The sequence below is a fragment of the Lycorma delicatula genome, chromosome 8, assembly GCF_047948215.1.
Source record: "Lycorma delicatula isolate Av1 chromosome 8, ASM4794821v1, whole genome shotgun sequence".
Taxonomy (NCBI): domain Eukaryota; kingdom Metazoa; phylum Arthropoda; class Insecta; order Hemiptera; family Fulgoridae; genus Lycorma; species Lycorma delicatula.
Genome location: NC_134462.1, coordinates 27,831,060 through 27,847,948, shown reverse-complemented (window position 1 = coordinate 27,847,948; position 16,889 = coordinate 27,831,060). Strand labels below are relative to the sequence as shown.

The 16,889-nt window shown below is 31.9% G+C and overlaps 1 protein-coding gene across 3 annotated transcripts in view; it reads right to left on the bottom strand.

Moving 5' to 3' along the window:
- Positions 1-15,320, bottom strand: part of LOC142329056 (mitochondrial inner membrane m-AAA protease component paraplegin-like) — a 42,851-nt gene extending 27,531 nt beyond the window's left edge. The window contains exons 1-3 of one of the 3 annotated variants that reach the window (XM_075373337.1): positions 15,011-15,320; positions 10,663-10,920; positions 3,630-3,767 (exon numbers count right to left, since the gene is read on the bottom strand). In XM_075373337.1, the coding sequence (XP_075229452.1) occupies positions 3,630-3,767; positions 10,663-10,920; positions 15,011-15,280 (666 nt within the window). In that variant the 5' untranslated portion in view covers positions 15,281-15,320. Of the gene's footprint in view, positions 1-3,629; positions 3,768-10,662; positions 10,921-12,996; positions 13,551-14,437; positions 14,834-15,010 lie in introns of those variants that run through there. The other 2 variants (XM_075373338.1, XM_075373339.1) reach the window with 2 other exon arrangements.
- Between the last annotated feature and the right edge of the window lie 1,569 nt (positions 15,321-16,889).

Below are 16,889 nucleotides of genomic sequence, written 5' to 3'. Positions count from 1 at the left end.
CTAAGAAAACTAACAAAACAAGCTCAGAAGTATGAAACATTAAAAAATTATTCATAAGAAAAACTGAAATGTAATGCACTGTCACTCATAAATTAAGAGGTAGTCATAGATTAAGAGATAGTCAGATGAAATAAATATGGCATTTACAGGTTACTTTACAGGTTATGTCACCATTTACAGGTTCACATTTCTCCCAATGGTGAAAGAGTTTTCTCATTCCTTTTTTTTTGTCTTCACTCATTTGACTGGTTTGATGCAGCTCTCCAAGATTCCCTATCTAGTGCTAGTCGTTTCATTTCAGTATACCCCCTACATCCTTCATCCCTAACAATTTGTTTTACATATTCCAAACGTGGCCTGCCTACACAATTTTTTCCTTCTACCTGTCCTTCCAATATTAAAGTGACTATTTCAGGATGCCTTAGTATGTGGCCTATAAGTGTGTCTCTTCTTTTAACTATATTTTTCCAAATGCTTCTTTCTTCATCTATTTGCTGCAATACCTCTTCATTTGTCACTTTATCCACCCATCTGATTTTTAACATTCTCCTATAGCACCACATTTCAAAAGCTTCTAATCTTTTCTTCTCAGATACTCCGATTGTCCAAGTTTCACTTCCATATAAAGCGACACTCCAAAAATATACTTTCAAAAATCTTTTCCTGACATTTAAATTAATTTTTTATGTAAACAAATTATATTTCTTACTGAAGGCTCATTTCGCTTGTGCTATTCGGCATTTTATATCGCTCCTGCTTCGTCCATCTTTAGTAATTCTACTTCCCAAATAACAAAATTCTTCTACCTCCATAATCTTTTCTCCTCCTATTTTCACATTCAGCGGTCCATCTTTGTTATTTCTAATACATTTCATTACTTTTGTTTTGTATTTGTTTATTTTCATGCGATAGTTCTTGCGTAGGACTTCATCTATGCCGTTCATTGTTTCTTCTAAATCCTTTTTACTCTCGGCTAGAATTACTATATCATCAGCAAATCGTAGCATCTTTATCTTTTCACCTTGTACTGTTACTCCGAATCTAAATTGTTCTTTAACATCATTAACTGTTCCATGTAGTTCCATGTAAAGATTAAAAAGTAACGGGGATAGGGAACATCCTTGTCGGACTCCCTTTCTTATTACAGCTTCTTTCTTATGTTCTTCGATTATTACTGTTGCTGTTTGGTTCCTGTACATGTTAGCAATTGTTCTTCTATCTCTGTATTTGAACCCTAATTTTTTTAAAATGCTGAACATTTTATTCCAGTCTACGTTATCGAATGCCTTTTCTAGGTCTATAAACGCCAAGTATGTTCGTTTGTTTTTCTTTAATCTGAGGCCTAAAATTGCTTCCCTTGTCCCTATACTTTTCCTGAAACCAAATTGGTCTTCTCCTAACACTTCTTCCACTCTCCTCTCAATTCTTCTGTATAGAATTCTAGTTAAGATTTTTGATGCATGACTATTTAAACTGATTGTTCTGTATTCTTCACATTTATCTGCCCCTGCTTTCTTTGGTATCATGACTATAACCCTTCTCATTCCATCAATGAAGAATGCTGGCAATCTTTCCTTGAACAACTATGCGTTCTTCAGTTCATCTCTTGTAGTGAAATAAATACCATTAATATCTTTCTTTAATTGTGAAAATAAATGAAAATCGTAGGGCGCCAAACCTGACGAGTATAGAGGTTAGAAATACAGTATAGGTTAAAATTTCAATTTCACAGGAGTCCTGGCGGTTCCATGCCAAATGTGTGACCGAGTATTATTTTTGTGTAGCAGAATTACAGGTTCTGTGGCTTACTGAACACAACACACACATTTCCTAATGTGTTTTAACATCTCTGTGTCAGGGGTGCACTGGTACCGGAACAACATTCCGGTATTGCTTTTTGGGAGAAATAAAAAATTGTCCTTCTATATAAATTTGTTTTAAGTTAAAGTCCGGTCTACGCTTTATTTTAACATTAAATATTCATTGTTATGTTTCTTAATCAAAGATATTTATCGCTTCCTTAAATGACGTGTGATGAAGGATACTTCAGTTGCTTAATCATATTCTGGTACTGGAAAATTTATCAGAGCCACTGCTCTATGTATTGCACATAATATACAGTCGACCCAGATTTCAGGTAGTTGGTCATGTACATGTTTGTCATCCCATACTGTCAACAGTATTTGTTTTACTGAAGGTTGTGTTTTGATTGCGGTGAATCACAGTGCCGGTATTCCTTGCTCTGCTGGTTTTTCTTCAGAGTTGTAATGATACATCCAAATTTCATCTTTGTCACAATATTGAAAAGAAAGTCATCTACATCATTACGATAACATTTCAGAAGCTGTTCATGACATTCCTTTGTTCTCGTCTGTCGAGTTTGTATGGTCTTTCACATTCTTTCAATATGTCTAATTGGATAGCGATAGGTTGTGTGATGCAATGTAATTTTGAATCGAATTATTCATCTAATTTTGTGTTTTTCATGCCACAGAAACCAGGAGAGACCACTACTGGGTTATCTTAAATATATAATTTATCTGCTGGGCTTCTTTCATCGGGTTGGTCTAGTGGTGAATGTATCTTCCCAAATCAGCTGATTTGGAAGTCGAGAGTTCCAGCATTCAAGTCCTAGTAAAGTCAGTTGTTTTTACATGGATTTGAATACTAGATTGTGGATGTCAGTGTTCTTTGGTGGTTGGGTTTCAATTTACCACACATCTCAGGAATGGTTGAACTGAGACTGTAGAAGACTGCACTTCATTTACACTCATACATATCATTTCATCCTCTGAAGTATTATCTGACGCTAAGCAGGAAAAAGAATAATATACCTCTGTCACTAGAACTGTCACAAGTGTCTTTTTATTTGTTGCAGTGGCTCTGATAGTAGTCAGAACCCCAAAAAACTTTCGCTAAACTCGCTATACTTATTCATTCTACCTCGAAATTCACTTGTAAATGAAAAAAAAAGATATAACTTCGTAAGTCCGCAACCGAAAATCATAAAATTTTGTGTCCATGTTCTTGAATGTTCTACCAAGTCCCAATGTCCGCAACCAGAAAATTAAACTAAAAAAACACTCAAATTGATGAAAAACGCAGAGCGAAAATCAACACGTGAAATCACAATGATGTCCTCAACTTGACTCATTGGTTTTTATCTAGATTTCTAACAGTACTGCAGATACGGTTCTGGACCTATTTTATTCAATATTTCAGGTCAAAAACCATAAATTGTAACTAATTCTGCTCCTTAATTAATGTTCTAAAAATTTCAGTACCTCATTTCACCGGGGTAGCTGAAATCCAAGCAAAATCTTTCACTAGTTGAAACTTGCAAATGAAACATTTTAGGAGTTTTGTTTATATGAACTTTTTCTAGTATTTTCACAAGTAGAATAGATTATGAAAGTTCTGGGAGAACTTTGTGATACACTCCGTAAATATCTATGTGAGTTGAGAAAATTTTTTGATGAAGTAATATTCTTACAATAAAAGTAAAGTACAAGCTATTATAAAATTCTGTTTTACATATGAAGAGGTAGACAAATGAGCATCATTATAGATTCAGTGAATCATAAAATAAAGAGAATTTAAGAAAATTACAATAATAAAAACATACTTACAAACTTGTCCTTAATAATTGCACCTTCATATAAAATTATTTTAACTACATCTAAATCTGGACTTACAATAATTTCTTCAACTTCTCCTTTTGCTAACATATGATGTACAAATTCATTCCAAGAAACAAATTGTATGTTCTGAAACCATACAAACATGAAATTTATGTTAAAAAAAATTTACATCGGTACTTTTAATGTATAAAAAAATAAAAATAATTTTTGCATAAACAGATAAGAAGGAAATCTACTTATAAAATATTTGTAACGAGCGTTCCCTAATGGTTGAGGAGTATCGACTTGACATTTTTCATTTCACTCCTTTTATCACTGTTTAGGAGGTTACACTTGTCTATCACTTTATAGACTCTAGCCATATAAATACCAGATTCTATCTCAGTGATTCACAACGTTTTTAGCTCCACAACCACAAAAAAAAAAAATATATATATATATATATATATAATGAACATTTTGCGACCCCCAACCAAATCATCTGATTTGGAAGTCGAGAGTTCCAGCGTTCAAGTCCTGGTAAAGTCAGTTATTTTTACACGGATTTGAATACTAGATCGTGGATACCGGTATTCTTTGGTGGCTGGGTTTCAATTAACCACACATCTCAGGAATGGTCGAACTGAGACTGTACAAGACTACTCTTCATTTACATTCATACATATCATCCTCATTCATCCTCTGAAGTATTATCTGAACAGTAGTTACCGGAGGCTAAAAAAGGAAAAGAACCCCAACATGAAACCTAATTAAAAATATTCAGCTACGTTGATGGTGACGTCTACGTTGATGGTGACGTGTATGAATATGAATTATGAAGTGTACAAACATGAGCAATTTACAGTTTTCAATTTTATGTGCAAGCGCTCCTTGTAATTTGGTCTGCTTGCATAATATTTGCTGTGAGAGAGTCATGTTCGGACATGCATGTAATACGTTTGACTTGTCATGCTCTCAGAAGTATAAATGAGGCGTAAGAAATTACAGAACGTCAGTTTAATCTCGACTGCTAAACGTGCAACTGGTGACTTTATTTAAGTTTTTAAAAGTGAAGTTTCATTGAAAACAATAATTGAGATTTCAGTTTTTTAGTGTGCAGTCAAACGGTGTTAATTGTTTTTTTTTTTCAGTTACATTCCAATGCAAAATGGATAAATTTGTGAAAAAATAAAGTGAGCCCTCCACCTCCAGTGAATCGATTGGTAAAAAGACAAGATTTTTCAATGAAAATTATGGTTTTACCTCACTGAATGTAAAGCTACAATGTATTGTTTGATTTCAAATCCTCTCCGGTGAAAGCATGAAGCCATCAGATGCTTGGAAACTAAACATCCAGATCATAAAAGCAAATCCTTCGAATTCTTTGAAAGAAAATTACATACTTTGAGAAATCAACAAGCCTCTATTTGTAAATCAAGTCATACTGATAAAAGTATGCTTGATAAAAGTATCTAGTAGTACTAAAGTAGCTAAGCTGTCCAAACCCCTTACAACTGCAGAAAACCTCATATTGCAATTGATATGGTCAATGTTTTAATAGGCGTGGTAAAAACTGAAAAAGATCCTGCTTCTAACGACACAGGATCAAAGCAAATCGATTACATGGCTGCCAATGTTTGCGATCAGATAATACGGCAAGTGAATTTTTTAGTATTCAGTTTGATGAATTAACAGATGTGGTAAACATTTCTCAGTTCTTAAGTTTTAATGGTATGGTGGTGAACTCATCATCGCAAATCAGCTGATTTCAAAGTCGTGAGTTGTAAGGATCAAATCCTAGCAAAGAAGTTACTTTTATACGGATTTGAAATGTAGGTCTCTCATTCTTTAGTGGTTGGGTTTCAATAAATCACACATCTCAATAATGCTCGACCTAAGACTGTACAAGACTACTACACTTCATTTACATTCATACAGATTATCCTCATTCATCCTCTGAAGTAAATACCTTATGGTGGTTCCAGAGGCTAAACAGAAAAAGGGAGTACTTAAGTTTCGTAAGCTATGAATGCGGTAGGGATAAATGAATCAAAGAAAATATGTTGTTTTGCAAATCAATACCTGGTTATGCAACAAGACAATGTCTTTTTGATGTATTTTATGAGGCAACTAAAAACTATAACCTCCAAGAAGAGGTTCCCTAGAGGAACTCCACCTGGAGCCTCCTGAAGCCGTGCAGGAACCTCAAGAGCAACCCGGAGTGCCGCAACAACCTATTTTGAGACGATCAGAAAGGGAACGTAGATGACAAACAAGACTGCAAGACTACGTTGTTTCCTTTTTAAACTTGACTGGTCAAGTATTCAGTAAGTATCAGTATTCTTGGTAAGCCATGAGTTGAGAATATATCTTGAAGATATTGAATGGTTGTTATCAGTTGTTGGTGCATCCTTGGAGTAACCTTGGTATAACCTCTTCTTTTTGATTGCTCAAAATGTATTGCAGTATATAGTGATGGTGCAAAGGCGATGACAGGAAAGAACATGGATTTCTGAAAAAAATTACTGTGCTTGTTAATGACTCTCCAGCATCGGGTTGTTACCTACCATTAAGCTGATCACTCTCAACTCAAGTTCGGCCACTAATACCGATCTAATTTGCTTAACTCTGATTAGTTTCAGCCCCGACAACCTACTTAATATTACAGCTGCTTTGCTTTGTGTATCCCAAGCTTTTGGTAAAAATTATGCATAACATTGTTCAACACAATCCGTCAATTATGAACAAAATTAAAAAGCGACTAAACATTCAAATTGGCTACTGGACATCTCACATTATATAAACAACACATACGCGCTAGGTACTAATATTGTGCTCTACTAAGTTTTGCCAGTCGCATTCAAATACTTTATAAAAAAAAAGTATCATACTTTTTTGAATATAGCTCTAGCATTTATTTTCTACTGTATTTAATAAACCTAACAGCAACTCTGTATCTAAGAAAATAATTGTAAATATGTTTAGAGATAAAGACTTGTAAGGTTCAATTGTAACATTGTGTGACAATGTACAGACATGTTTGAATAGTTTGCATGAATAAAATATGTTTCATAATATGAATAAAATAAAAATTCCATGAATTTTTATATTTATAATAAAGTTAGCGTAAGATGTATTTTCAAAAAATTTAAACACAATCTTTAAGATCAGATAAAATAAATTTTACAACTAAAAATCTATTTTCAAGGTCAGTAAAGGATAATTAGAAGCAGATTAAGCAATTAGGGGTACTGATATGCAAGTGGACCAAACTTAGTTTTTACTTCTTTGTACGAAGGAAAGTAAGTATTGTAATCGCGAAAAATTTCGGTTTTCAGATTTCAACGGTGTTATGCCCATATTTAAATAAAAACACGCGTTTTCAAATTATAGAACAACATTTAATAATTAAAACAAAATAATCAATTACAAAAGTGAACATTGAAATGTGTACTGAAAACGGTCATTTTAATCTCCCCAATCCTAGATCGATAGTCTATATATATCGTTATGTCGAACGTTGGGATAAAACAATTTTCCATGCTAATTGAAAAATATAAAATCAATTACATGAACAAAGTTATTAAAAGGTGCATGCTTAGATAAGTACTCAAATTAAATATTGAATTATAATAGTATCGAATCATCATGATTAAACTATCGTGGAACTGAAGTAGGTATAGAAGTATAATTTTGATATTTTAGTTGATGGGATACTTTTGAACTAATTTGAATTTATATACATATTTATTGATTTAAATTGTTAAAGTATAAAAATTATGAATTAAAAACCAGTCAAGTTTAAAAAGGAAATGACGTAGTCTTGCAGTCTTGTTAGCCGTCTACGTTCCTTTCTGATAGTATCAAAATAGGTTGTTGCGGCACTCCGGGTTGCTCTTGAGGTTCCTGCACGGCTTCGGGAGGCTCCGAGTGGAGCTCCTCTAGGGGACCTTTTCTTGGATCGTCATATGTACTTAGTGACGGAGCAAATGTTACCGTTTTCTTTAGTTTTGAATCGATAGAAACAAATAGTAATTGATCAATGTGTCTCTTCAGGGAATATCCGTCGCCATCTAGCTTAACAATGTAGTGAAGTTTTCCAAGCTTCTGGACTACAATTCCGTGTTTCCTCATTGGTTTGCCAGTGGAGGGGTACCACCTTTTGCAAGTCTCGATTTCCCACACTTAGTTGACGTGCTCTGGGAGTGATGTTGTACGTGGTGGTGTTTCAGAAGGTTTAATTTAATACGCAATATTCGTTTTAGGTATAATTCTGATGAAGATTTACCAGATGAGAAAGGTGTAGATCTATATAGTATTAAGATTTCCTGAATTCTTCTTTGAATAGGTAGTTTAGATGAAGTCATTGATTAATTTTTGCTTGAAAGTCTGTACATTGCGTTCGCCGAACCCGTTGGTAGCGGGATGACCCGGTGCTATAAACGTTTGGTTTATGCTGTGGTCGGAATATAATTTTGTAAAGGTTTCACTTTTGAAGATCGTTGCATTTGTCGGAGACCAGTATTCTTGGTAAACCGTGAGTTGAGAATATATCTTGAAGGTATTGAGTGGTTGTACTAGTTGGTGTATCTCAGGAATGGTCGAACTGATACAAGATTATACTTCATTTACACTCACACATATCATCCTCATTCACCCTCTTAAGTAATACCTGAACGGAATTCCCGGAGGCTAAACAGAAAAAAGATAACATCGTAGATCGATAGTGTACATATATCGAACATTGTGATACAACAAGCGGAAATATCCATTTTGACCATCCCTGAATACATTTCAACTAGTTCGGCGTGATGTGTGTACGTACGTATGTATATCGCATAACTAAAATAATGATTAGCCGTAGAATGTTGACATTTTCTATTTACGACTGTTGCATATCTAGTTGTGCACCTTCCCGTTTGAATGCAATCGACTGGGCCAAAAAGTTGTATACATCAGACCTCTAAATAAAATGGGGTTTCAATTGTGAAACATTTGGATTTTTTCTTAACTTCAGTAATAAGCCCTCGTTGAAAGCTTTTCAACGAAATATAATAAGTGGTACTTATTTTCATTGGTTCCAGAGTTACAGCTAAATAAAATTTGAATTAATTAAATATTTGGATCTTTCTAGGCGAACTCATATAGTTTCGAATCCGACTTCATGTACAGTTTTGTTTTTTAATTTAAATATATTGATTTATTAATAATTATTAATCTCTGATTGTTAAAAAATGTTAACAATAAATAATAATTCAATTATAACAGTATAAAAAAAAAAAGAAGGTATTAATGAAATAAAATTTTACGTAGTTTTCATTTTAATTCAAAAATGTTTACAATCAAAGGTTAATAATTAATTATTAATAAATCAATATTTAAATGAAAAAAAAAAACAACTTAAAAAAGAAAAGTTAAAAAAAATATATGTGTATGTTTAGTCAGATTCAAACTGATGTGTGCTTGGTTATGGATCTGACACGTTCTCACTTACCCTGCTTATCTACTTGAGTGATGTGAAACAAAATTAATATTTAAACTAATATAAAATGCTAAGGAAATTTATACGGCCATTTTTCTATGTAAGCTATTATTAAAGAATTTAGCTAATTTATTTAATTTATTAGGCTATTTATTAAAGAATTGTAGGATCGTCTCTCAGTTTAAAATGAAAAAAGTTGAAATGAACTGCAGCAAATAACGTGTATATGTAATTTAATATCTGTACAAGGAAGTTATTTGGTGTCCACATCAGTTTTTTTTTAATTTGTAGAATTTAATAAAAAATAACTGAAAGTAAGTTTTACATTATTATTATTATTATTACTGAATTTTTACTGTTTGATGAAATATGATATTTTAAACAACTCTCTTAAAAATTACACAAATACTATTCTTCCAGCGGGGTGTTTGAAGCTTAGTATGCAGCTTCTTCTTCAATGAAGTTGGCAACAGTACTGCTTTAATGGTGTCCAACTTATAAATACATATTTTAGAAAAACTTTTACTGAAATGTTTTAGCAATGCATTTTATTGAAGTAGTTTTGTTAGAAAGAAATTCCTTTAGTATGTAGTTGAAAAATAAATTACCTTACATTGTGTATGAATTTACTTTATTTGTTGCTTTAGTCAAATTTGGTGAATTTGTAAATTTCATATAATTGAAAGTGTATTGACATCTTGGTTATATAAGCTACATATAAAATCTGCATGTAGCATTATTATCTTTGTATATGTGTACTGCTTCTATGAATAGAATTGTTAATACCCAAAAAAGGATCAATATCAAATTTTCTTGCAAGAATTTTTTATTGCACTTATGCAAATTATTTATATTGTAGTACATACAAAATCATTCAATGAAAATTTACAAATATAAAGTACTAGGGAATGAGAAGGCTTAGGACAGAAATGGATGGGGACAGCTGTGGTGTAAGGAACTTACTGCTAGGCAATACACCAGATGAAGATGAAAGTGATTAGCGACTGGACAATGATGACGAATTTACAAATCTTACAAAACTTTAAAATTCAAAATTATATACAGAACGTTTTCCTTGGATAACTAAATTTAAAATATGATATCCCCAGAAATCAAAGAATAATTACATGAAAAAAAAATTGCAGTAAGTAGTCTGTATCGTTATTTTGGATTAATGAAATTCCTGTCAGTTTCATTGGAATCAGTCAAACCATTTTTAAACTAATATAAATAAATAAAAGAAAGCATAAAATGTTAATATTTGCAATATTTCAAGATTATGATTCTCATATCAGACTATAACCCCAATTTCAGTCTGAGAAATGGGTTTGTTCATATAACAGTTAATCAGTGATGATACCAGATGATTACCATTTGCTCCATGTGAGTAACTTATATAAATGCCAAAATTAAAAAAAAAAAAATACACTATAAACAAGCATTATGACATCAGACATTTAGGTTGAATTAATAAAGCAACCTTAATTTGGGAATCTATAGTCTAAGTGTCACAGACTTCTTTTTTTATAACAAAATTTTAAAAATTAGTAAATACACCACCTCAGGTTGATTACTTCCAGAAATCATTAATGATATTGATGCAATTAACATGTAAGTAGTCAACATCCAAAAAACAACTTTTGCTAATAAAGCTGGAAAGGTATTATATTCGCCACCACCTTGTTTCTTTTTCTTTTTATCTTTTTTCTTTTTTTTCTGGAAATTTGCTGTTGAAATATGTAAACTTCTTATACTTTTGAAGTTAGGCTGCTCTAAAATTCTAAGAAGAAAATACTGTTCTTTCCTCAACAAAGCTACCTGTAACAAAAAAGTTTTAAAGGAATTCTAATGCAACCAATATTTCTTTCTTGGTATGTAATAATAAAGTAATGCTTACAATCTTACAAATGCTTTATTTAAATATGTACATAATAACATAGATTTTAAGTTATACAAATCACAGGAATGTTTAATCTAATAAACAGAACCTGGTTACTGGAGTATTCGTAGACATGACTGGTCATTAGCGGACAGATCATAATTTTCTACATTATAATCTTTTATTTTTATCATATTACAGAGTGTTTGGAAAGTTGCTGTGAAGTGGAATCACGGAAGTGTAATTACAAAACCTTTTTAATTATTACTTTGTATTTTGTAAATGGATATTACAATAACAGTTTATAACTGGAAAATGTATTGAAAATGACCTCTCCCAACATCAATACAATACTGCACACATTTCAATTTGTTTTCAAACACTTTAACCAGCTGAAGTACTGGAATGTCTTTTACATATGCTGTTATTGCGGTTTTTAGTTCATCAATTGTGCAAAACACTGTTTGTTTTGCTGCTCCTCATAGAAAGTAATCTGGGGGAGTCAGATTGAGGTATCGTAAAGGCCACAAACCCCTTGAAATGATTAGTTTTCCAAAGACATTTCATAAAATAGTCTTTGATCTGTCAGCTATGTGCTGTGGCACCATCTTTTTGGAATCAACTGTGTGATTAATTTCCATTTATGTTAACTGACTAATGAAGTCTGTTAAAAAAAAGCACAATAAGAATCACTATTAACTGTATTTTCAATAGAGACCCACAATGTACACACTGACCCAGACAGTTGTTGCTTGTGCTACAGATTGTTTGTGTAATTCATGAGGATTACCTGTCAACCACAGTCATGTATTTTGTGAATTAATGTATCATCCCAGAAGAAATCATGCTTCATCTATAAAAAAAACTTAATGTCAGGGATACTTATGGAATTTTAACCAATCAAATGTTCAAACCATAGACAATAATTTATTCTTTTGGCAAAATCTAGAGGTTTCAGTTCTTGAACACATAACTTCGTAGGGGAAAAGTTTCAATTACTTTTCTTACAGATTTATGTGTGGTAGCAAGTCTGATATCTTGCTGCTGCACTAACTTACATATTGACTTTGATGGATTTTTGGCCATAGAATCTGAAATATCAAGCAGCTTCTGTTTGCTTATTTTAAGTGGTCTTCCAATTTGATCAGCATCTTCAACAGAACCATTTTTTTGTCAAAAAATTTTCAATAAAAGTTCAAACTGCATTGCAGTGAGGAATAGGACTTGAGTATCAAAGCAAACAACACGAAATGAAGCACGTTCAATTACAACTCAACAACTAATGCCTTGATTTATTACTGAGCAATGTCCAACGAACACAAAGGGCAACCAACCTAACACTGAAAGAACAGAATGAACCACATGATTCTAAAGCATTCTGCTCAGTGACTTTCCAAACGCTCTGTATTACGTTTCAATTTTTAGAAAACTTGGTTGATATGCAAGATGGGGATGCTATGGCTATGGTTTTTTGCTACCTACGATGTCCTGTTGCAGTACACTATCTCCTCCACTTTACTATTAGCAGTGCCACCACTAACTTCAGATTTCTCAGGTGGAAATATTGTGCATCTGCTTGTTTACAGTTTCTTTTAACAGGTAAGAGCATTTTGACAGAACAATTTTGACAGGTAAGAGCATGTTTTTACAGTTTATAAACTGAAAAAGTTTTATTGAAAATTATGACAAGGTTACCTAAAGAAATTAGCGAGACTCCCAGGAATTTTACATGTTCTTTGAAAGAAATTACATTAAAGGTATGAAATCAGGTGACATTGGAAATGATTATTGGAGTAGTGACCATGAAAACTGTGAATTAGTAATTACAGGGTTGATCTAACTACAATCAAATATGATAATTATAAAAAAATCTTCACATAAAGAGTTACGAAAATTCTTGTGTAAGTATCGATATTCATTTCAATTGGGAGAAAGGATTTGTTGGAAATAACAAATTAAAAGTATAGAAATAGTTGGGATATTAATTTTAAATATTCTTTAAAATCAGTACTTACTTTCCTCAAGTAAACATTTTTGATACAATTCTTTTTAATTATCACATCTGAAAATGATTTTATAAATAAAATAAAAAGCAAATTTTATTTGTAAGTCAGACGATAAAACATTCCAAATTTTTCTTTTTCTTCTTTGATGTAATGTTATCACACTTATATCTATCTGTATTTTTTAATTATAAGCTACCTCATTTTTAAAAAGTTTAATAGCAGGTTGTTATGCAATTTAATTTTTACATTCTTTTACAATCAATGTTTCTGCTACTCTTCCTCAACACAACCATCCTTTGTACATTTGGTTAAAAATATACATTCTGCTTACAACAACTTAGTTTTCTTGTTGCCCAATTTATTGGTACAAACTATTTTTTTTGGCTTCCAATTTTCCCATGTTTTCTGAGTGTGTTAAGTCTTCATTCTTAATCAATCAGGGCATCTGATTTATATTTTATTTTTTTATTACTCAAACATTTCAAGTATATTAAAAAGCCTTGCACCGAAAGATTTTCAACTGCATAAATCATTAAGGAAATAAATAGTTAAAACTTAATGTGTAGATTTTAATTTTTAGTTTAAAGAGTTACAATAAGCATTTTAAAAATTTTCTGTATGGAAATCTTCTATCATATGTGCAGTAGTAGTAAAGTATAAGTAAATCATATTTACTTCTTAAATAATTGAAATAGTGTATGAAGATTTTTGATAATCTAATATTTAACAAAATCTTCAGGTTAAAATTAAATAGATCAATTTAATGCATTATGAATATCATGTTAATTTCTATTTTGTTGTAAAATTTTATGCCTCTTTGATTGTATGATTTTTGTTGAGGTTTTCTTGTTAACAATAATACATTATTGTTGTAAATTCAGAAGTATTTTAATTTTATTTTGTAAACATACCCTTTTTAGAAATTTTGTCATATTACAAATTTGGTTCAAAGATGATTTCATTTCAAAGGAGTTCATTCTAATAAAGAATTTTTCAGCTTTCATATCCTTAAGACTTTCAATGAATAAATCAAGAACAAATTTTCAATGTTATTTTGTATATCATAACTAAAATGTTAATAGTTCTGTGTTTACACATTCTGTGCAATAATAATGGGTGCATCTAAAGTGCATAAAAGGAATTTCATTTAAGCTTGAAGTGTGTAAATTATTAAGAGTTTTCTTGTTCCATGTAAGCCTTCAACAATCTAAAGTTCAGCTACCCTTTTTAAAATTAATAATCAAAATATCTTTCATAACGATAGTACACAATCTTTAAACAAAATTAATTTTTATCTTTGCAAGCTGGTGGCTAAAACATCCACACAGATCTGAATACATTATCTTTAGTTGTCTTATGCCCAAAGTTTTCCTATCTAGTAACTTTGGTTTATTCTAACTGAGCTCACATGAATACGTTTAAGTCTTTTCAAGCAAAAATAGCTACCTACCAACAAATGTTTTTTTATTGCATCCTTGCTAACATTACTGAAACCGAAGTACTACAGAAAAAACCGCCAAAAGCGTATAATGCGTGGTTAAGCAATCTATTTCCAGCAGTGATTATTCGTAAATTTAATATTTCTAATTAAAATAAAACACACATTTTTATAAAAATTTAAACAAAACAACAAAATGTAGTGTAAACATCTTTCTAAGCGTTACTAGTCCCATCACCGAGTAAGCGGTAAGTTAGGTTAGCTAAAATTCTTTCTCCAGCATAGATTGGTTTCAAGTCGTTCGGTTTCAACTGTTTAATTTCCTCTGACAAAACTAAAAAGTATTTTCAAATTCAGATCTTATCATTTACTTCCTCATAAATTAATTTATAATAGTCTTTTACTTAATCACACATTTGTCAACAACACAGCCATCTCTATTACAGGTCTCGTATATTTAAAAAAAAATATTCCAAACATAAAAGTTCGCGTGATAGGGACAACTCAACCTCTTATTAATAAAATAAAGAAACTAAAATTTAACGTGACACTTATACCTCTTCCTGTTTTAAATAAGTTACTTACCATACTTATTGAATAACATTCCCGTCTCACTCTAGGAAAACGCTTAAAAAATCGTTTAATAATATTGGACTCGTTAAAAAATTTAAATACTCTATTTACAAAGAATGAATCTGATGGTACACATTTAGAAACTAAACGGGTTTCTAAATATGTCCCTCTAATACACCGTGATCTGTTATTTCGAATTATCCCTACATTATGGCTAAAAACTGTTTTGTGGAATTTTGATTGGACAAAATTCACTAAATGCTTGTAAGCATTTAGTATCATTTTTATAACCAAAAATTTTGTAATTACAGACCTACATAGTGAAACGGCGTCAATGGAAATGAGTAACAACAATACCTACCCACATGTTTTAAGTACAGTAAGCAATTCTGATGTTTATTTTGAAATAAGTCAGCTGTTAGTTATGGCAAAGTCATTGAATTGAAGATTCAAAAAATTTGTACAACCAAAAACACTTAACTTAGCCGTTTTGTAAATCTTCAAAGTTTTAACTTAATTATTTTGAATAAACCTAGATAGTTAAACATAGATAGATAAAGTTAAGTTAATTATCTGCTCGTTCTTATATACAAGAGTTTATTCTGAAACATTGTCTGTAGCTGTAATCCTTGATTATAATATAAAGATAACCAATAACAAACATAAAAATAATATTTTGGCAACAACACAAGAAAATGTGAACAACTGTATGTATGTAAATAAAATAGACTGTAAATTAAACTTTACTGCAACTGGATTGGCGACTAACACAACCTCACATGAATACACACAATATTAAACGAAAAAAAAACGGCATCCCCAAGGCATCAATATGGCTAGCGTTAAACATTATATTTCTATTAAAAACTATTAAATTCTATATCTACTAGCTCCTTAAGTCCGTTTTAAATATAAAAAACACCAAAATGTTCAAATAAAATATTCTCTATACACTAATATTTCTTCTCTTAAAATGTTTATGTAAAATATATAACATTTTCACAAACATGAGGATACGAATGCGTCGAGAGTCCAGGGGCTAGACGGTCAAGGTCATATAGGGTATGGGGGTGAAGTTGATCGCCTGCTCGTGGTGCCCCATGCTTAGTCTAAACGATCAACACAAAGTTCACCTTTTAATACTCTGAATGTAACAAGATGGCTGAAGGAATCTTCCAGAAACCAGCTCTTTTAAGAGCTCTGACAATAGTTTTCTTATCTTTTATTGGAATGCAGGAGGTCTTAACAGCACAAAATGTTTAGAATTTAAACAAAACATCTATCATTTAGACGTGGATTTATTCTTTGTCGTCGAAGCAAGAGCTGCCGCAGAAACTGCTGAGTTTTATCAGACACACGGTTACGCCATTACAACTATGAAAAGATCCCGACAAATCCCTTTTGTGTATTCATGGAGTTAAAAAAAATCTAACAACGAAGCCGAGTATTACATGAAATGGAAGATGATGACAAGCTCGAAGCCGTTAAGGTCGAGGTGTGGAAAAATGTACAACACTTTAGTGTGATTGGCCTGTACAACACTCCTGGTAACATCCCCTCTTTTTAAGCAGTGGAAGTATCAATCCAGGCTACCAGTATTCTCGTCGGAGATTTCAACAGTCCCTCACCAAGATGAAGTATCCAAATTCATCGTGCCTGAGAGAACTCTGGGGGAAATGATTAATAGTAACCAATTAGTGGTTTTGCAAACGCCTCCAACTATCTTGTCATTTTCGGGTCAAACGTCAAAGCTGGATCTGGTTGTTGTCACCCACCCTCGTATTTCTGGTAAAACAAAAGTTAAATTTTCCGATGACGCTGGCGGATGCGGTCATAGAGCCATTCTCGTTGCTTCACTTACAGACAAGACACCTTACAATAACTGCCCGGC